The sequence below is a fragment of the Danio aesculapii genome, chromosome 2 (genome assembly GCF_903798145.1).
Source record: "Danio aesculapii chromosome 2, fDanAes4.1, whole genome shotgun sequence".
NCBI lineage: Eukaryota > Metazoa > Chordata > Actinopteri > Cypriniformes > Danionidae > Danio > Danio aesculapii.
This window is the reverse complement of record NC_079436.1, coordinates 9,194,740-9,217,214: the sequence shown is the minus strand read 5'-3', so window position 1 is coordinate 9,217,214 and position 22,475 is coordinate 9,194,740. Positions and strand designations below refer to the sequence as shown.

At 38.1% G+C, this 22,475-nt stretch overlaps 1 protein-coding gene across 2 annotated transcripts; it reads left to right on the top strand.

The window, feature by feature from the left end:
- The first annotated feature begins 241 nt into the window (after window positions 1-241).
- Window positions 242-20,852, top strand: zgc:110366 (uncharacterized protein LOC550476 homolog). 2 transcript variants are annotated; one of them, XM_056472235.1, is made up of 8 exons: window positions 242-543; window positions 3,447-3,695; window positions 7,669-7,770; window positions 7,853-7,944; window positions 8,615-8,797; window positions 11,630-11,689; window positions 16,198-16,317; window positions 18,335-18,424. In XM_056472235.1, the coding sequence occupies exons 1-7, from the start codon at window positions 459-461 to the stop codon at window positions 16,291-16,293; spliced, it is 867 nt and encodes a 288-aa protein (XP_056328210.1). In that variant the 5' UTR covers window positions 242-458; the 3' UTR covers window positions 16,294-16,317; window positions 18,335-18,424. The 2 variants fall into 2 exon arrangements, with proteins under 2 accessions (XP_056328210.1, XP_056328199.1); XM_056472224.1 differs by lacking the exon at window positions 16,198-16,317 and having other exon boundaries at window positions 18,335-20,852.
- Window positions 20,853-22,475: the final 1,623 nt, after the last annotated feature.

The following is a 22,475-nucleotide window of genomic DNA, read 5'->3' as shown; positions in this document are numbered from 1 at the left end:
TCATACAATTGTAAGCAATGTAAGCGTTACATTACATTACTGTTCACTAAATTACAGGCATGATTTAGCTAATGAGTTGAGGCTAAATGTGATTTGCATTTACAAAAACTATTCAACTCTCCTACGCCTCATGAGAAACTGGATTTGTCGGTTCACTGACTCGAGGAGTCAAACGTGTCTGAATGATTCTTTTGAACATTAGTTCAGTATGTTTTGTTTTTATAAACGCGTCCAGTTTGTTAATTCAAAATATTTCTCTTAAAACTATTTATTGAAGTAAATTGATAGATTTAATGCAGATTTTGTGCTTTATGGTCTTTAAATCCCCATAGGCGTCGTTGAAAAGCATTGTGCTTGCCATTGAGTGTTCGTTCCTGTAGAAAGCGCTAGTGAGTTGCATAACTGGTACGGTTTTGTTACATGGGTAACTTACCCGGTGAGCTGTATAGTAAAATACGATGACAAATCCCACTAGCTGCACTGCGCTGTCCTGTCCAGCGGTACCGCTCCACAATGGACTGAACATTCCCATTCTGGGTTTGGGTGAGAACAAACTAGTGTGTGAAATATGCATGCAGTGACACATAACGTTTGAGCTTTGATGTTTAAACTGCTTCTTACTGAACACAGCCACAAATAGAGCTATTCTAGTGTGCTTTCTGCTCGCTGCTATCTGTATGGCTCAGTAAACAATATAATAATAAGGCGACTTAAACAAGCTGTCTGGTTGACTCGTGAGTCATTTACCGGCGTGTGTCAGCTTATGTTTTGATAACGTAGTGTTTGGTAACATTCCGATGGCTGTGTATGGCAAGCTTTGTTAACATATAATCTATTAAATGTAGCTAATCTTTACTAGAAGCCTACTCTAATAAATAAGGACTAGTATGCAATGAAATACTAGTAACATGTGTAACTAAACAGATGATACGAGTATTAAAAAAATCACACATTCTTAGTACCTATAATGACATACTATTAGTATAAAACGAGTAGTTGAAATCTCATAAACAGATCCTTTTAGAAGTCAATGGCAAAAAAATAATAATTTGTAACTAGTATACCTGATTAATAACTTCTGCTATTTATTTAAGGGTGCTAGCGTGTTGGGTAAGTTACTTAAAAAAAGTAATAGATTACAAATTACTGATACTACAGGAAAATTGTAATCTGATTACATTACTAATTACTTATCTGTTATTTCCATCATATATATTATAATTTATTTTTCTCTCTTATGTATGTACTCTGACCTGTCCATCTAATTACCTTTACATGCACACACATACACGCAAGCACACGCATGTGCCAGTACCTGACTGTATTGTTGTTTTTTTGTGTTTTTTCATCAGTTTGTGTTGTTGTTTTGTTTCCTTTGTATGTGATCCCAATTTGTTTACCTTTTAGCATATTTAAAAAAAAAAAAAAACAGCGAGCGTTTGCAATATGCACACAAGACGAGCACCTCGATTGGAAATAACGAAATTGTGTGCGCAAAATACACAATATGTGAACGGCCCCATAAGCAGCTACACTTCTCTTCACATTCAGAAGGTACCATTACTCCCGATCCTGCACAAAAATCCAATTTAACCTGTTTAGGCTGAGTTGGACCGCCGTGTTTTTGGGCGCAAGTGTCCTCCTTGGTGACGAGTATTGTCATAGACTGCTTTCTGTTCAAGAGCTTGAACAAGTTTTTGGTCGAGTTAAAAGCAGTGGAAAGTTCTTTAGAGACTGGACATAGACTGCATTTCTTAGGAATATTTTAGTTTTTACACTTAATGAAATCAAAGTAATGTCTGTATTTCCACTTCAAGAAGCAACCGCTATCGACAGCAGCTATTTCAGCTCGCGTTCTCCAGCAATTTAAAATTGCATGCTTATTAAATGACGTTGCAGCAGAAAACGTCATTTAAAAGATTTTTTTAACGTGATTTTTTTTCTTCTAAAACTAAATTTGTAACATAAGTCACGCAATTACACTGATTTTCAGTAACTCTAATGAAATTACACATTCATAATGTAATTTCTTACATTACTGCATCCCTCAAAAATGTAATTAGAATACAGAAACGCGTTACACCCAACTCTGCTAGCATGTAACAAATAAGTATGCGTGTCTTATTTGTATATGTATATAGTAGTGCTTGTTATAAACACTACATCTGTGCACTGTATCTGTGCAATCTGTCCACTTATAATCTTTAATAAAACCTAAAAAATCTAATCAAATCAAAATATGTGTCTTGTTTCTGCTCTGCCTTCACACCTTCACTTATTGATATAGTGTACAACCAAGCACATGTGGTCAGAACACAAATGATTAGCAGGTTATGAAGTATTGAGCGTTTTTCCCAAAGAAATTCTAATCAAAATGCTAGCAGGCTTCTGTAGCTCCGCTGACGCTCCGCCTCTTTTACCTTGTTTGGTTACCCTCGGTCAGTGCGATGACGTGTAAACAAAATGGCGACGATTGGCCACGTCTACTTGTAGCGTCATTTGCGCTCTTCAGAAACCTGTCTTTTACAGTCTATGGCCTTCACCCGTTCACAAATCTTTCTCCATTTTGTTAGCAACACTCATCTTCCAATAATTCAATCGGTTTGCAAAGAATGAAATCATGCACCGCACTTCTTTTCTTTCTAATTTTAACACCAGTTCAATTGGAAATACATCACTATATGGGAAAAAATTGACAATCTTAACTTCAGTTTCATTCCTAATTTATTGCTGCTGTTTGATTGTAATTTAACTATGTTAAGACTACACCGGACCTATCGCTTTCACTCGACACAGAAGAATACATTGTCCTTTAGTACTAGAGTCTAGTTAATTGTGTTGTCAAAAGTATCAAGTTTGGTACCAATCGGTACTTTTTGAAATGTCAGTATCGACAGGTATCGAATTCGATACTTTTGATAACCCTACTTTTTAATAGGTACATGTGTCTAAAATAGTATCTGACAAGCAATTTGTATACAATGGATAAATACTAGTACTTAATTGAAAATATAATATCTAAAAGTAATCTAATAACAGATACTGTTTTTTTTATCACTTTTAAGGATTGTTAAAATGGCTTGCCATATTAGTTGTTTGTTCATGACACCATAACTAGCAAACACAGCCAGTAATGTTTTGTATGTATTTTAGAAGTCTCGTCACTTATAGACCATTTCAATGTGGTCTTGTCATTGGCCCATCAACATTTCCTGCTTGTTATCAAACTATTTCATAACTGTATAAAGAGGCAATTCAATCACAACTTAATGTTAAATCAGCTATCATAACATTATTTATCAATATGTGGCTCTTTTTGGATTCTCGGAAGCTACAGAAATTAAAATTGTAAAACAGGAAATATGTTGGGACCATTGTTTTTGTTTACATCTCTCAAAATGGTCTATACACTTATCTTTGAATTGCTGTCCTCTCTCATTCCTCAGGTACATCTCATTATGGAGGCTACAGTCATGAAGCAGTGCTTTATGCTCTACAGGAGTGTGGCATAAGGCACATCGACACAGCCAAGCGTTACGGTTGTGAGGAGGCTCTGGGGAAAGCAGTGGCTGAGAGTGGAGTACAGCGAAAGGAACTATGGATCACCACCAAACTATGGCCTGGAGATTACGGCTATCAGAGCACCAAACAAGCCTGTCGGGATTCATGTGCTAGGCTGGGGGTAGATTATTTAGGTAAAAAAATGTCACAATCTTAAGCTTTACATTTACATTTAGCAGACGCTTTTATCCAAAGCGACTTACAAATGAGGACAAGGAAGCATTTTAAACAACTATAAGAGCAGCAGTGAACAAGTGCTAGAGACAAGTTTCAGGTGTGTAAAGTCTAAGAAGCAAAGCATTAGTAAAGTTTTTAATTTTTTTTTTTTTTTTTGAGAGAGAGAGTACAGTTAGTGGTATAGCCAGAGAGGCAGTTAAGATTAGGAAGGAAAGTGGAGACTAAACAGTTGAGTTTTTAGTCGTTTCTTGAAGACAGCAAGTGACTCTGCCGTTCTGATGCAGTTAGGGAGTTCATTCCACCAACTGGCCAGATTGAATGCGAGAGTTCGGGAAAGTGATTTCTTCCCTCTTAGGGATGCAACCACAAGGCGACGTTCATTCACAGAACGCAAGTTTCTGGAGGGCACATAAATCTGCAGAAGTAAGAGCAGATACGAAGGAGCAAAGCCAGAGGTCGCTTTGTAAGCAAACATCAGAGCTTTGAATTTGATGCGAGCAGCAACTGGCAGCCAGTGCAAACGGGTGAGTAGCGGAGTGACATGTGCTCTTTTGGGTTCATCAAAGACCACTCGTGCTGCTGCATTCTGAAGCAGCTGAAGAGGTTTGATAGAATTAGCTGGAAGCCCGGCTAGTAGAGAGTTGCAATAGTCCAGTTTGGAGAGAACAAGAGCTTGAACAATGAGTTGAGCTGTATGTTCAGATAGGAAGGGTCGGACCTTTCTGATGTTGTAGAGTGCGAATCTGCAAGATCGAGCAGTTCTAGAAATGTGGTCAGAGAAGTTTAGTTGGTCATCAATCGTTACTCCAAGGCTTTTTACCATTTTGGATGCAGTAACGATTGCCCCATCCATCTGGATTGAAAAGTTATGGTGTAGAGTCGGGATGGCAGAAACTTCAAGCATTTCTGTTTTCGTGAGGTTAAGCTGAAGATGATGATCTTTCATCCAGTGTGAAATGTCTGACAGGCAGGCTGAAATGCGAGCTGGAACCGAGGGATCATCAGGGTGAAAAGAGAGGTATAGCTGGGTGTCATCAGCATAGCAGAGGTAGGAAAATCCATGTTTCTGGATGACTGGTCCTAAAGATGTCGTGTAGATGGAGAAGAGAAGTGGCCCAAGAACTGAGCCCTGAGGTACCCCAGTGTTTAGATGCTGTAGGTTGGACACCTCTCCCCTCCAAGGCATTAGTAAATAGCATGTGACTAGGGCTGGGAAATCTGATAAAAATAAATGTAATGTAATGTAATTATAATGCAATTATTAGCCGTCCTGAATTACTAGCCCCCCTGTATGTTTTTCCCCAATTTTTGAATCAATGGAAAGATTTTTTTTCAACACATTTCTAAACATAATAGTTTTATTAACGTAATTTCTAATAACTGATTTATTTTATCTTTATCATGATTACAGTACATAATATTTGCCTAGATATTTTTCAAGATACTAGTTTTTAGCTAAAAAGTGAAATTTAAAGGCTTAACTGGGTTAATTAGGCAAGTTGCTCACGAAAAAATATTCGTAAAAAATATTGCTTACGAGGGATAATAATGTTGACCTTAAAATGTTTTTTAAAAATTAAAAACTGCTTGTATTTTAACCAAAAAAAAATAAAATAAAAATAAGACTTTCTCCAGAAGAAAAAATATTATAGGAAATACTGTAAAAAAATTCCTTGCTGTGTTAAACATCATTTGGGAAATAATTGAAGAAGAAAAAAATCACAGGAGGGCTAATTGTGACTTCAGCTGTACATCACGATATAGTACAATTTCTGTAATTGAATCAATTAATAGTTTATATGTAGTCTACATGTAAAGGACTGCTTCATATTTCCATTTTAAAGTACATGCTCAGAAATGTATTTATTTGTGATAAGGCTGCACGATACTGGAAAAATATGCGATGTTGAGTATTGCGATACCGATATTGCTTACGATATAACATTTCCCTATTAATGCTGCTTTTATTAGCTATGTTTGTAAATCATTTATTTAATTAAAGATATTAAAATAAACAGATTTCAAATCTGATTCAGACTAAATAACTGTCAATGTGGAAACATTTAGGGCCCTATCATACACCCAGCGAAATAAGCTGCAAGATGTGTTTGGAGTGATTTATTGCAATTTTCAGACCAGCGTAACAATAATTTTCATGTTTTGCACCATGTCGTTTAAATAGCAAGTCCCTTTGCATCCCTTTGCACCACTTTGTGGACTCATGAGTGTTCTGGTCTAGAAAAATAGGTGTGTTAAGGCACTTTTTTGGCACATTGTCCAGCGCAAAGCATGTTAGTTATGCACCTATGCAGATCCAAAAGCTAACACGTTGCTTAATAGGTGGCTCATTCTTAATCCTCGCACTGCAGATGATTTGTTTAACTGTTTTCTCGGTTGTAAAGCGTTCAGTTTTTGCACTTACAAAGTCCACCATGTAAATAGCAAATGCGCCATGGCACGACGCAACTGACTCTTAAAGGGAACGTGAGATGAGACTCTGATTGGTTTAATGCACGTTATGCTCAAAACACACCAATAACTCATTAAGAGAATAATCACAACCCTATTAGATCATGTGCGTATTTTTCCATCCTTAAATAGCAAAAGTGGTAGCAATAGCAATAAGCAATAATAATGCTTATTATTTAGACTTTGCGCTTAGATCATTAAAATAGAGCCCCTAGTCTGTAAAGCACTATGAATGAGTGAAAACCTCAGCAGATATTCAGACTGATCGACTGTTGTCATTTTCCTCGTCTGACTTCCACCATTAGTGTTTATTTTCAGCTCTGGGTTCACCTTAGGAGAGGTGGGGATAAATATATCAAGGCCCCACCTGATATGGCAAATTTAGATGAACGACCTATACATAAAATAAATATTTATCAAACATCTGCGATATGTATAATGCCTATACTATTATCAAGATAACAATAATTTAGCGAAATATTGTGCAGCCCTTATATATGATCAAATGTAAACATTGTACTATTAAGATTGCAGCTTTTTCACAACGCCAATGTTCATATTTCTGTCTGCACCCCTGCAATGGCGTGTAATATTGCGCTCATATAAATTCTGAAAAAGTAATACCGTAAACAATGCATTTGGTGAAACCATGAAATAAACCAGAGGATAATGTGAAACAACAGACTTTTTTATTTTATTCATAGGATATACAGGTCAAAATTATTCACCCTTCTGTGAATTTCATTTTCAAATATTTCCCAAATGATGATGAACAGAGCCAGGGATTTTTCACAGTATTTCCTGTAATATTTTTTCTTCTAGAGAAAGTCTATTTTGTTTTATTTTGGCTAGAATAAAAGCCGGTTTTACTTTTTAAAAAACCATTTTAAGGTCAATACTACTATATTTTTTCGGTTGTCTACAGCAGTGTTTCCCAACCCTGTTCCTAGAGGCACACCAACAGTACATATTTTGTATGTCTCCCTTATGTGACCCATTCGTGTCAGGTTTTGGGGTCTTTTCTAATGTTCTGCTGAGTTAATTCAGGTGTGTTTGATTATGGAGAGGTTGAAAATGTGTACTGTTGGTGTGCCTTCAGGAACAGGGTTGGGAAACACTGGTCTACAGATCCAATCATTGTTAGACACCGATTTGCCTAATTACCCTAACTTGCTAAGTTAACCTAGTTACGCTTTTAAATGTCACTTTAAGCTGTATAGAAGTGTCTTGAAAAATATCTAGTCAAATATTATTTACTGTCATCATGGCAAAGATAAAATAAATCAGTTATTAGAAATTACGTTAATAAAACTATTATGTTTAGAAATGTGTTGCAAAAAATCTCTCCGTTAAACAGAAATTGTTGAAAATATAAAGTGGGGCTAAAAAAATCAGCGTTGCATCAGCATTACATTGTAATTATGTCTTTGTAATTGCTTCTGAATCATCTTCTTTTGCTAGACCTGTACCTGATGCACTGGCCGGACTCCATGGTTCCCGGTCGCTCCAGTCAAGAGGTTCGACTGGAGACTTGGAGAGCTCTGGAGGAGCTTTATGATGAAGGTTATGCTCTTTTAGGCTCATTCTTCTGTTCTGAAATGGCTGCAGGTAAAGTTTGTATGTAAAGTCCCTCCTCATCTTACAGGTTTGTGTCGTGCTATTGGAGTGAGTAACTTTCTGATCCCTCACCTGAACGAGTTGAAGGATTGCGGTGGAATCGTGCCTCATGTTAACCAAGTATGTCTGATTGAATTCTTTTGTCTTTTAACATTAAACAAATACAACAAGTCAGCATGTTCTTCCCGTGTTCATGTGGATTTCCCCCATAGTCCAAAGACATGCACTATAGATGAATTGTGAAAGCTAAATTGGCCGTAGTGTATATGTGTGAATGAGACTGTATGGGTGTTTCCCAATGATGGGCTGAAGCTGGAAGGGTATCCACCATGTAAAATATGTGCTGGATAAGTTGGTGGTTCATTCCGCTGTGGCGACCAGACATTAATTAAGGGACTAAGCTGAAAAGAAAATGTGAATAAGTCAGTGTTTCCCGAATCCCAACCCTGTTTCTATAGGCACACCAACGGTCCACATTTTCAACCTCGCTCTAATCAAACACACCTGAATCACACTCATCAGAACATAACAAGAGACTCCAAAACATGAAGTTAATGGATCAGATAAGGGAGACCTCCAAACTATTTATGTGTGCCTCCAGTAACAGGGTTTGGGAAACACTGCAATAAGTCATGTATAAACCACAGCTGGTGGCATTCTTGCTTGCTGTAAGGTCTCAAATATATCCAAAAGAACTCTACTTTATTAATACACATGGAGATGGACTGCTGTAATGAATGCAGTTTTTTTCAGTTTGGTTGTGTTTCACTGGTGTTGGCTGCACTTGCAGGTGGAGTTTCATCCTTTCCAGCAGCCAATGAAGCTGGTTGAACATTGCCGGAAGGATAACATTGTTTTTGAAGGCTACTGTCCTCTGGCCAAAGGTCAAGCTCTCACTCACCCACAAATCCTGGAGCTCGCCAGGAAATACGGCCGCAGCGCTTCACAAATCTGCATCCGCTGGAGTATTCAGGTGCAGTTTGCTTTCATTACATGTTTTCCAGCACTTTAAAGAGATTATTTACCCAATTATGTTGTTCCAAATTTGAATAAATTACTATATATACTATATATTGTCTGCACACTTTGAAAGGAAAACAAATGTAAATTTTAAGATTAAAGAATGCACGTAATATCTATATATATATATATATATATATTTTACACACACACACCGATCACTTTATTAGGTACATCTTACTAGTACCAGGTTGGACCCGCTTTTGCCTTCAGAACTGCCTTAATCGTGGCATAGATTCAACAAGGTACTGGAAATATTCCTCAGAGATGTTGGTCCATATTGACATGATAGAATCACGCAGTTGCTGCAGATTTGTCGGCTGTGAATCTCCCATTCCACCACATCCCAAAGGTGCTCTTTTGCATTGAGATCTGGTGACTGTGAAGGCCATTTACTACAGTGAACTTATTGTCATGTTCAAAAAACCAGTCTGAGATGATTTGCGCTTTATGACATGGTGTGTTATCCTGGTGGAGGTAGACATCAGAAGATGGGTACACTGTGCTCATAAAGGGATGGACATGGTCAGCAACAATACTCAGGTAGGCTGTGGCATTGACACGGTGCTCAATTGGTACTAATGGGCCCAAAGTGTACCAAGAAAATATCCCCCACACCATTACACTACCACCACCAGCCTGAACCGCTGATTCAAGGCAGGATGGATCCATGCTTTTATATCGTTGGCGCCAAATTCTGACCCTACCATCCAAATGTCGCAGCAGAAATCAAGACTCATCAGACCAGGCAACGTTTTTCTAGTCTATTGTCCAATTTTGGTGAGCCTGTGTGAATTGTAGTCTCAGTTTCCTGTTCTTCGCTGACAGGAGTGGCACCCGGTGTAGTTTTCTGCTGCTGTAGCAAGGCAGACCACGCTACTGGCACATGCACAGCAAATAGATTTATTTTATGTTATTTCTTATTACCCATTTACCAAGATAGGTTCATTATCACAAACACAAAACAATTACATTTTTTAGCATGCTTTATCCAAAATCTAAGTTTCCTGGTCTGATGAGTCTCGATTTCTGCTGCAAAATTTGGATGGTAGGGTCAGAATGTGGCACCAATGATATAAAAGCATGGATCCATCCTGCCTTGAATCAGCGGTTCAGGCTGGTGGTGGTGGTGTAATGGTGTGGGGGATATTTTCTTGGTACACTTTGAACCCATTAGTACCAATTGAGCATCGTGTCAACACCACAGCCTACCTGAGTATTGTTGCTGACCATGTTCATCCCTTTATGACCACAGTGTACCCATCTTCTGATGTCTACCTCCAGCAGGATAACACACCATGTCATAAAGCGCGAATCATCTCAGACTGTTTTTTTTAACCTTGAAAACAGTAGATTCAAATTCAAGCATTTTTAAGCATTTTCAGCACCCGTAAGACGCCTGATACGAGGATTAAACACTAGTTTGAACAGCAAAGTTCAGCAAAAACTACAGGAACACTGAACAGTTAAACATGTACCATCAAAAGTCTTGTCGTCTATCCAAGTTTTCGGAACAAATAATAACTTGACTTCCAGTTGATCATTTGGTATCAGAATTGGCTTATATGAAAGGCAAAGGCCAATAGATTACTTTTTTTACCTAAATAAAACATGATAGTGCCTTGATTTTTAATTATTTAATTAGGACAGTAAGGTCTGACATTGCTTGGATAAAAGTCTTGTCACTTAACAGAAATAATGTCCAGTATAGAATATAAAGTCATGGTGCAGTGGGAAAAGAACTAATATTGTGTATGACTCCCATGAGCTTGGAGGACTGCATCCATACATCTCTGCAATGACTCAAAGAGCTTATTAATAAAGTCATCTGGAATGGCAAAGAAAGAGTTCTTGCAGGACTCGCAGAGTTCATCAAGATTCTTTAGATTCATCTTTAATGCCTGCTCCTCTATCTTACCCCAGAAGTGCTCAATAATATTCATGTCTGGTGGCTGGACTGGCCAATCCAGGAGAACCTTGACCTTCTTTGCTTTCAGGAACTTAGATGTGGAGGCTGAAGTATGAGAAGGAGCGCTATCCTGCTGAAGAATCTGCCCTAACCTGTGGTTTGTAATGTAATGGGTAGCACAAATGTCTTGATGCAGCTGCTTCTTCTGCAGTATTTGTGATGATTTAGATGCAGCTCAACAGATGATTCATTGGAAAATTCTGCCTTCTGCCACTTTTCCAAATGATCAACCTGAAGTCAAGTGATTATTTATTGCTCTTACAACTGGGATTGGCAACAAGACTTTTGTCAGGTAGTGTAAAGAAGGTCAAATGAAGTTGATCTGTGATGGTTGTTGTGCATTTGTGGGGGATTGTGAAATTTCAACTTAAAGCTAGATATTCATAGCTTTTTGTGAGTAGTGAATATTGATAAATGGTTAGCAGTGTGGCCTCACAGCAAAAAGGTCGCTGATTCGAGTCCTGCCTGGGTCAGTTGGCATTTCTGTGTGGAGTTTGCATGTTCTCTCAGTGTTAGCATGGGTTTCCTCCGGGTGCTCCGGTTTCCCTTCACAGTCCTTCATGCGCTATAGGGGAATTGAATAAACTAAATTAGCCGTAGTGTATGTGTGTGTATGGATGTTTCCCAGTACTGGGTTGCAGCTGGAAGGGCATCTGCTGTGTAAAACATATGCTGGATAGGTTGGCGGTTCATTCTGCTTTGGCGCCCCCTGATGAATAAAGGGACTAAACTGAAGGAAAATGAACGCATGAATGATGATGATTATAACAGCGGTTATAACGTTATTCATTAATCTGCTTCTACATTTCATTTCAGAATGGAGTTGTCACAATTCCAAAGTCCACCAAACCAGACAGGATATATGAAAACTGCCAAGTAAGTTCTAAGTTATCTTATCTTAACGCTGTGGTTTTGGGGCAAAAGAAAAGTTCACAAGATTATGATATATTAATAGTATGTCATCAAACTTTAAAACCATAGTTCATCCAAAAATTACACATTTCTCACCATAACTCACACTTAAGCGGTTCTAAACTTTTATGATTTCTTTCTTCTGTTGAACGCAAAACAAGATATTCTGAAGAATTGGACAAAACAGATATTGACATCCATAGTACGAGCCAAAGATCACTGTGTAAATCAATGGCTGCATTCCAGCATTCTTATATTTTTCTTTGTGTTCAACAGAAGAAAGCAACTCAATCAGGTTAGAAACAAGTTTAGGGAAAGTAAAAAATGACAGAATTTTTATTTTTGGGTGAAGCATCCTGAAATAAGCTAAAATAAAATAAACATAAGACATTTATTTCTATAATCCATATATTTCAGTGTCCAACTTAAAATCAACCAAATATCAACATCTAATGATGTTACAGCTTGACATTGTGAGGACGTTACCACTATAGCTTTGTTTCCATCCACCTATTTTCATGCGCATTTTGAATGTACGCATAAAAAAACAGTTGATGGAAACACCAAGGCTACGTTCACACTGCAGACAAATGTGGCCCGAATCTTTTTTTTTTTCTCATGTGACTCAGGTGATGACAGTTTGAACAGCCCAAACCGCATGTAATCTGATCTTTTTAGGTCAGATCTGTGCCACTTTCACATGTAGTCTTAAATCAGACACAGATCTGATGTTCTGCATTGCGACCGCAGTGTGAACGGTCATGTCAGATTTCATGTGCCTTTTACATAATCTTTGAGCGACATGCATCATCATTCTGTGCTGCAGACATCCTCTACTCCTCAGCAGCATAGTAGAATGGCACACAGGGCGATTACTTCACCACAGAAAGTTGGTTGTTCATGATGAAAAAATTCTTGAAGGCATAACTGGTGCTTGTTAACTAATCTGGTTAACGATTGGGGCACGGTTTGATCGCAAAGCCATAGAGGGGTGTTGCGGATAGAGGATCCATAGAGAGGCACTTTCATTTTAAGGATGAACTTTCTCTCCAAAAGAAAAAAATAAGGGGCAGGTGCTCAAGCACCCAAACCCCCCTTCTGCACGTGTTTGCTGTTTATAATGAAGTAAAATGAAATAACTCTGCAAACAGAGATAAACCAACTCTGCCTTCACAGTTCAGTCTGCGGCTGCTCATTAACCCTTTATGAGTTTACTACACCGGTGGTCAGAAAGACTCGCACCGCGGTTGTCATAAATCACAAATGATCAGTGTTTTCAATCACAAGTGACTTATTTTAGATTTCATATGCCGAAATACATATTAGTAGTAGCTCATGAATAGTTCATGAAATACACCACGATTATCTATGAAAAGGGCAATAATCATGTTAAGCATAATTTACTAATTTACTAATAATGTGCTTCGTACAGTACACGCATTGTGTGCATAATCATGGTCCATTTCCATTGTGTGGTATGGTAAGGTACGGTTTGGTTTGGTACGCTTTTTTGGCCGTTTCCACTGTCAAAAGGCGTACCGAACCGTACCGTACCACTTTTTGGCAAAGGGTACCAAAAGGAGCTAGACGTGCAGCTGAACGCTATTGGTTAACAGAGATACGTCATTCGCAGAAGCAGGAGAATGAAAACAAAGGAACCGCCATTTTTCAATACACAGCCGAGACATTACATTGAATAATATATACATATGTCCTATTGTTGTTTACGAGCCCATCTAAAGCGCAAGTGGCTTCATTTTCTCTAGAGAGCTCGCAGTTGCGCGTCTATATTTGAAATAACGAACTTTTTGAGCTCATATTAATAACGAGTGAAGTGTGTAAAAACAAAGGAGAAGCCGGAAAAAACAAAGAAGCAAGTGATGCTTTCTGCAACCTAAAACATGAACAAACTGCCATCTTTAACTATTATCATCACCTTTTGGACTATTATGACCTCGGAATGATGGAATTACTTCATAACAGAGGTTACATGTGCTGGTGAAGATTAAAGATACAGATGAGAGGTTTGCAGTCTGACTGTGGGCTATACTGTATGTTGCGTGTTGTTTTTGAACCCAAATAAGGACTAAATGTATGCTGTGTGTAGTTTTTCTGTAATTGATAACATATCGGAAACTGTAAGGGTCTGTATGTGTTCATATATGCTGCATTTATTTATTTATTTTATATAATCGCAGACGTTACAGTAGGCTATTTATCATTGATCTGCAGTTATAATCAAATCATATTCATAGAAAGGTTAGTAATGAACATTTATACACAAGTATTTATGCGTTTAAAGCATCTGTTTTGTGAGAAGAGCTTCTCATATGATATGTGAACAACCCATACTGCGTTATTAAAAATTATGTCATCTGAAACGCCCACCAAAAGGGTACCCTTTTGGCAGTGGAAATGCAAGCCTGATAAAGGTGACCCGTACTGACCTGTACCGTACCGTACTGTGACTCTCAGTGGAAACAGGCCATTAGACATTTTATGCTGTCCGTAACTGTACTTTTGCGCATGCGGGTCAGTTTAGGAACAGGATCTGTTCACACTGCATATCTGATATTGGTCACATTTATAACAACAATGTGAACAGCTATGCAAAAAAATCAGATCTGAGAAAAAAACTCATTTTTGAGCACTAAATCTCGCAGTGTTAACGTAGCCCAAAATGTGCTTAAATGTTGAAAATGCGCATAAAAAACATGCGCATAACTGAGTAGGATAAACTTTTCATTCGATAAGAAAAGATGCGCATAAACTATGATGGAAAAACTTTTATCGAACAAATTCCAGTATGCGCATTAAAAAAGGTCATGTGATTTTGTAATAACAGATCATAAGATGATGAAATTGTGTGTGAATGGACAAACTAGCAGCCTGAGCACATTGTGAAACATCTGAAATGTTGTTTTGGTCATTCTAAAACACCTTAACCGTTTCAGCATTAGTGTTATCATAATATTAATGACCTCCAGAATTAAGAGTGTCTGTGCTCCACGTCTCACGCCTTCAAACGCCACCGCACGTTCGCTGCAAGTCAGCATTACCTTCTGAGGCGCAAGTCATTTATTAAATGAAGAAAAGATTCATGCAGCTTCTCCTACTGCAGCAAATTCCGTTTTTACTGTTGATATTTGGCGTCAGATTATCAGGAAGTGACGATTTTGTTCTCTTTTACTCATTGGATGGAAACACTTCTTTATTCACACGTCTTTTATGCGATAATCCAGTTTTGCGCATAAAGTTAATTCGCATTTTCGGATGGAAACATAGCTTATGACGTCTATCAGACGTTGGATTTTGGTTGCCATACCTGACGAATAAATGTCAGTATTTGACGTCAATATGACGTTGGTTTAAGATGTTGGCTGGACGTTGGATGTTGGTCACTTTCCAACACAACCTAAAATCAACCAAATATCAGCGTCATTTCATGTCATTATTGGACATAAAAATAATGTTGTCCTTAGACGCTGGCTAGACATTGAATTGTGGTCACCTGACGTCACAAACTAAATCTAACCTAATATTAACGTCTTATGACATTGTGTGCCTGCTGAGAATTTCCAGAGACAGCTACCGTCCACTAATGCCAAGTTCAGACTGCATGACTTTAGCCCCGATTTGGACTCACCGACAGATTGAGAAATCGCCATTTAATGCCTGAAATCACAGGTAAATCAGTGCTCATTCACGCGAGTAACAATCACACTGTGTGAACTATCAAAGACACCATCTGAGAGAATCGCCGGTGAGTTGCCGACACCCGTGAGATATTTGGCGTGCTAAATATCTGGAGCTGTCGATGACGTAAAGTCATGACGTGTGAAATGAGTTTTGACTGAAAATAACATCAGTGATCACCTACAGCCAATGAGAGAGCAGCATCCACTAGTATTGGTATCTGCAAGCTAGCGGGATGTTGGGGAAGAAGTTAAAAGAGCTTCTTTTGGGTCTATTTGGACCCAAGAAATGGAGGAAAAACTAGTGTAAATTTGGCAGGAGCACCCGTGTCTGTTTGACGCGTCATCTGAGCAATACCACAACCTGGTCGAAGAAGAGAAAAGTTGAGGAGAAATTTCCTTCAAACCCCATTAAAGTCTTCTTTCTTATTATGTAGTTATTAACAAAAGATATACCACTGTAGGTGTGTTTGGTTGTGAGATGTAGTTTGGACAAAGTTGTCAGCGATTCTTCCTATTGTAAAGTCATTGCGGGTGAAACCCCCTGTCACAGATCCATCTTGCAGTGTAAACAAAGCAGCGACAAAACGCTTGCACAGAGAGTCATGCAGTGTGAAAACATCCATGACACGACTACTTTGAAAATTATGAAGTCTAAATTCGGTAATATCATTGATTATTTATTCTCACCTGTTTTAAACGTTTTTTTTTAGTTTGTACTTGATCATAGTTGCATCATTCCTTTTTAAACCAAACTCATAATGCTGTGCCGCTCAGGTGTTTGGGTTCAGGTTGGAGGATTCAGAAATGGCAGCCCTGAGTTTGTTGCATGATGGGAGACACGTGAGCTGGGACCCAACTCATGTGGAATGACCAAGTTGAAAAACATCTCTTCAGGTGAGCTTGGAAAACAATACAGGCTTTTGTTTTGGCTAGAGAGAAACGTTTTCGCAGTTCCTAGAATTATTAGAGGAACTACCTATGCTGGATTTAGTTCTCATCCAAGAAATTCACCCAAAAATGTAAATTCTGTTATTAATTACCCTCATGTCGTGTCAAAGCTGAGACCTACGTTCATCTTCGGAATCCCAATTAAGATATTTTAGATGAAATCAGAGAGCTCCCTCATCCTCCATAGACAGAAACGATCTCGACTTGTTCAATGTTAGAAAAATATCCTCAAAACAGACTATAAGACTTCAGTAGTTCACTCCGAATATTATCAAGCCACAAGAATACTTTTGTGCGCACATTAAACTGTTTATTGAACAGTTTCTTCTACTCAGTGTCAGTATAGGGCGCACGTTTATGAGAGCGGTGTGCTGTTTAAAGGTCCTGTGAAGTGCTTTAAAATGAGCATTTTTTTTATTTGATGTTTGACATAATCGCGACTGAAAAGTGAAGAGGGCGGGACATAGAGTAGCTCCTCCCCTTTAAAAAAACAGCCAATGGCGTTTAGTTTATCACCGCTCTGCCAGTGAGAGTGGTTGAGATCAAGCGCAGCAAATGAGAAGCATCTTGAAAGGGGTGGGGCATGTCAGATGCTAAAGAGCATTTGATTGGTTGAGATTTGATGAGAAACTCAAGTAGTAAATAGTAATAACTTTGTATATTTTTATTAGTTTTATATTGTCACTGTTTTAGAGCACACTAGCTAATAGATATCCTTAAAACATATACAGTTTTTTATGTACGTGTATGTATATATACATATATATATATATATATATATATATATATATATATATATATATATATATATATATATATATACACACATACATGCAATTTGAGTTAATTGACTAATCCAAATCAGCACTATAGATGTGCTCCTAGTAAGTAGTTATCTCTAAAGAGCAATCACTATCTGTTCATTAGCTACTACAGCAGGAGAGTTCACGAGATCTACCTGAGCTCAAACGACCCTCTCGCCTTGCAAAAGGGAGGGAGCCCCAGGCTCGAGAATCCTATGAGCTCAGGGCTCTCTACCAGGACAGCATGCCAAACAAGCTTTATAATCAATCGTCAGCTAAGTGTGAACTCTTGAAAAAATAGTAGTGCGGTGCGCTTTATAAGTTGCTAGGCAACCACTGTGTATTGTACATGAGTGTTGCTGTTGATTTTGTTATCATTTTAATATTTTATGACATTGTGATATACAGTTTGTGAAGTCGTACAGTTCTGGATAATTTAAAACAGCAACCATTAATCTCTCCTCCCTCTTTAAAAGTCTCTGTAGTCGTCTTGACAACACAGAAACCCCGCCTCTGCTTTCATTTGATTGGAGAATGAAAAAAGACACGACTGACGTGACACGCTTTTTCCGCTCAGAGTTAGCTTTTCTCAACTGCAGGTGCACAGAGCACGATGACTGACGCATTTGTATTACACTCCAGAGAGTTCTGTTATCAGCACCACAGTGGAAAATGAAACCGTTTCATCCTAACTGGTCCGGATCGACACACAAAAGAACAGTTAAGCAAACAACTGTTTGACCTGATTGTGGAAAGGCAGATTATGTTACCAGTACTATACTCAGCCACTCCAACAACTTGATGGAAACACACCTAATTAGCATATGATATTTTTTCTTTTGTTGTTAACTTTGAAAAGATTCACTTCACTTCTCTATAGAAGAATTGGGTAGGCTAAATTGTCCGTAGTGTATGTGTGTGATTGAGTGTGTATGGATGTTTCCCAGTGAGGGGTTGCAGCTAAAAGGGCATCCACTGTGTAAAACGTATGCTGGATAAGTTGGCGGTTCATTCCGCTGTGGCGACCCCTGATTAATAAAGGGACTAAGCCAAAAATAAAATGAATGAATGAATGAATGGATGATCTCAGAGACTCATTACCTATAAATTCCAGTGTTCAGGTGAAATTAATAGTTTGTATATTTTTGTTTCATTCACAGGTGTTTGGATTCACACTAACTAGTGAAGACATGGCCTATATTAGTGATCTACACACCAATCAGAAGCTGATTCATCTCACTTTCCCAATCTGGAAAGGATAACCTGACAATCAGTAGTCAAGAGGTTCTCTTTTAGGATGCTGACAGATATGAATACGACACATTTCTAGAAATTAGTGAATGCTGATGCAACATGTGCCTTTCTAAATGACAAGCCAAGTGCTGTTATTATTTTGTGTCTAAATAACGACGGTAACATTTAGTAGAGGGCAGTAGGGAAATTATAGAACACAATTTTTGTATGAACAGATAATAACTGATTAGAAAATACGCTTTTGACAGTAGCTATAAAGCTAATTTTTTCCACTCTTCGTCTTACAATTCTGATTTCTAACTTGAGGACATCTTGCAATTCTGACTTCTTTTAGTTTATAACTCACAGTTCTGACATTTTCTTACTGTAAAAGAGTTTATAACACGCAGCTGCAGTAAAATTCTGGAGGAGCTTCATGATAAAGGTTGCGCTCTTCCGGCTTATTCTTCAGTTTTGAAATGATAGGTTTAGTTTTTAGTTTCGCTGAAAGTCTAAATTGTGAGATGTAAACTTGTGAATTGTACAAAATACCGTAGCACTCATGCTATTTTACGGCAACACTACAATGTCTATGTTTTGTCTACATAAACTGTTCTCAAATAGTTAACATCAATAAGGGTTAATTGCCTTAAAGGTGCAGTAGGTGATCTCCTAGAATGCTATCAGTTAGCATAGTAGCTTTGAAAACACAGTCCCTCCCCTGCTGTTCAAAGCCATTCAATTTGGGCATGCGCTGATTTTCATTTTCATTGCGCTGATGAGGCAAACCAACATACACACAGGTGAGAAAGACGGTGACTGCATTTACATGGACATCAGTAATTGAATTACTTGTCAAATGATTAATTTGTAGACTTTAACGGCAGTTTGGCACTTTCATTTCATTCAGGAACATTTCATGCATGCCCCTGTGACAAACGAGATCTTGTATGCAAGGAACTGCTGGAAGAGTGTAGTTTTAATGGAATGATTGATACCGCACGCTGTATGGGAGAAAAAAAACCTCCACATTTCTCTGTAACTTGGATGCATTCGGTAGGTAGCGTCAGAAAGCCGTGTGTGTATAGACTATCCTGTCACAAAACGCGCCATCCTACAAATCCTACACATTGGTAATAGTTTGATTGTAAGGTGTTTACATGTTTACACTTGGAGAGCAGGATTTAGAGCGGATGTTTCAGCCCATAATATTGGAGTGATATTACATCATAGACTATAGATATTGCACATATTTTAAGGTGTGTCTTAAAAAACTGAAAGAGTACTCAGTGTTGCCAACTTAGCTACTTTGTCGCTATATTTTGCGACTTTTCAAACCCCCCAGCGACAAATTTTTTAAAAAGCGACTAGCGACAAATCTAGCGACTTTTTTTGTGTGTGTTACTGTAGATTTTTATAGACTCTCATGTGTCCATACTGTAGCATCCCTACTCTTCTCAACGAGCTGCGGATGATGCCATCGGTCCCTCCCCCGCCTCAGAGCACTGACAGGCGGCCCAGTCACTCCTCGTACAGCAGTCTCTCCCACCTGCAGCCTGACAGCAGATCACCCCTCTGCCTTCCAACGGCAAATGATTTAGCATCGGCAGTGTGAAGGTATTTCCCTTGTACAGTCAAACCAATCTGCTTCTCCTTTATTTTAACAGTTTGACCGTTTATTCTATTCTTGTTCAAAATCACAAATGTTTTAAGTGACAATTTCAGAACTTGTCTGAGTTTATTATGTCTGAGAGTACTGCAAGTTCACTACACATCTATATTAATATACTGTATTCAAACAGCAATACATTTTGTTAAATTGACATGCATATATAAAGTGTAGTGCAAATACAAATACCCCTTTATTAAACATAGGCTGTTAAACAAACAGTAGTGGTAGAACGTGATGATGTCAGTAATACACAAATTGACGTATGACGTAATCTAGCGACTTTTCGGGCAGAACTTAGCGCCTTTTCATTGAAAATAGTTGGCAACAGTGACTACTGTAGACAATTCTAACAAACTTTGCCTCTGAATAAACAAACAAAGACTATTGTTCACACACTTACTGAATCTGTAAAGACAGGACAATCAACACCAACTGGAACCGCATCTTTTTTTAAAAGCAGACTAGTGGCAATTTGGATTTCACCATTTCCAGATGCGAAAACGTGGAAATGTTTCTTACAAACATATTTCTGTTGCGTGTCGCATGCACTGTAATCCACACGCGAGTCCAGCTGCACTCTCATAGCGGGGAACTGAAAACAAAACCTTCGCTGCAGCACATTTGTAAACACAACACTGACGACCCATTTTGCTTAGAAAGGTTTTTGTTTGGGAGAAATGCTTAATACTTCATTACCTGCGACTCGTTTCTGTTCTGACAACATGTACTTGGTTGTGCACTATATCAATAAAGTGTTTAGTCTTTTAAAAACACTGTTGTAACACATCGAGCCACTCAGCATTGTTCTTATGACGTTTTTCAACAGGAGGAAAACGTGAATTACTTCAAATATAGTGTGTGTGTGTTAGTAAATGCAAGACTATTGATGAAATCCAGCATAAAACTGTATGAAAACATTTCAGATGACTGATCTAGAGCCTACAGCTAATTAATCTGTCAGATTCTGGAGTGCATTACTGGTCTAAAGAAAATTATAAATGATGAATTATCTTAAAACAAATACATTTATAGAGATGGTACATAAGTATATAATTTCACTCACCTGGGAAATGGAGGCAACTTGAATGGTTTATGAGCATAATTAAGTGCACACAGCATGCTATAGTATCTGATAATTGCAGGAAATAATTCCAAAAAGCAACTTACTGTGTAAAGCCACATAAAACAAGACAAAAACATGATGAATATGCCAAGTTCAGCGGCTAATCAGCCGGAATCAGCCGAGGTGAAGTGACTGCGACCAACTAGACCTAGCTGTCACTCAAGTGGCCACACCCTTAATTATGCAAACCTAATATAAAGGAAACGGATGAGTTATAAAAAAAATTTCCCCCTCTCACAGTTGTCATGTAGGGTAATATTAGCTTTATGAACCAAAATCGTTCCTTGTACAAGGGTGTAAACACCTTTTTTCTGTTAGCCATTTTAACAGTGGGGTCAATAGAAATTTGCTCTATTATGGAGCCAGGATTCGCGATATTATTGGGATTTTCGATGAACTGCAGTTTCAGTTACTTCCATACTTGCTTCACCAGGGAGAGCGGGAGGTTGCTATTTGGGAAACAACCACTAGATACCGCTAGTGTCACATGATTTTTGAATGAAAATTCCACAGCACACTAACGTCAGACAGAATTAATTAAAATATTGAGTTAAATATGAGTTAAATTTTTATACTATACTATAATGAGTACAGCCCCTTTGAAAAGTAACATTTTGAACAACATCAACATCTGTTTAACTTCCCTGCTGAAAAATCCTAGGCTGGTTGGGCTAGCTGGTAAGGCTGGAAAACGACCAGCTAAATCCAGCTAAAACCAACTTGACCAGCCTGGTTTAAGCTGGACATAGCTGGTTTTGGCTGGGCTCTCAGCCTGGCTAGGCTGGTCAAGCTGGTTTTAACTGGCCATTTTCCAGCCTGACCAGCAAAAGTAATTTCACCTAAACATGACCGTTTCAAGAAAACGGTAAAAATAAAGTCAGAATGATTAACCCCCCTGAATTATTAGACCCGTTCATTTTTTCCTCAATTTCTGTTTAACGTAGAGATTTCTTCCACACATTTCTAAACATAATAGTTTCTAATAACTGATTTATTTTATCTTTGCCATGATGACAGTATATAATATTTTACTAGATATTTTTCAACACACTTCTTTCTATACAGCTTAGTGACATTCAAAGGCTTAACTAGGTTAATTAGGTTAACTAGGCAGGTTACGGTAATTAGACAAGTTATTGTATGATGATGGTCTGTAGACTATCGAAAAAAATAGCTTAAAGGGGCTTATAATTTTGACCTTAAAATGGATTTTAAAAAATTTAAAACTGCTTTTATTTCAGCCAAAATAAAACAATTAAGACTTTCTCCAGAA

Coding starts and splice junctions, on each gene's coding strand:
- zgc:110366 (XM_056472224.1), top strand. CDS start 459: ATGACAAATCCCACTAGCTGCACTGCGCTGTCCTGTCCAGCGGTACCG. Junction 544..3,446: donor CATTCCCATTCTGGGTTTGG/GTGAGAACAAAC, acceptor CTCATTCCTCAG/GTACATCTCATTATGGAGGC. Junction 8,798..11,629: donor GCATCCGCTGGAGTATTCAG/GTGCAGTTTGCT, acceptor ATTTCATTTCAG/AATGGAGTTGTCACAATTCC.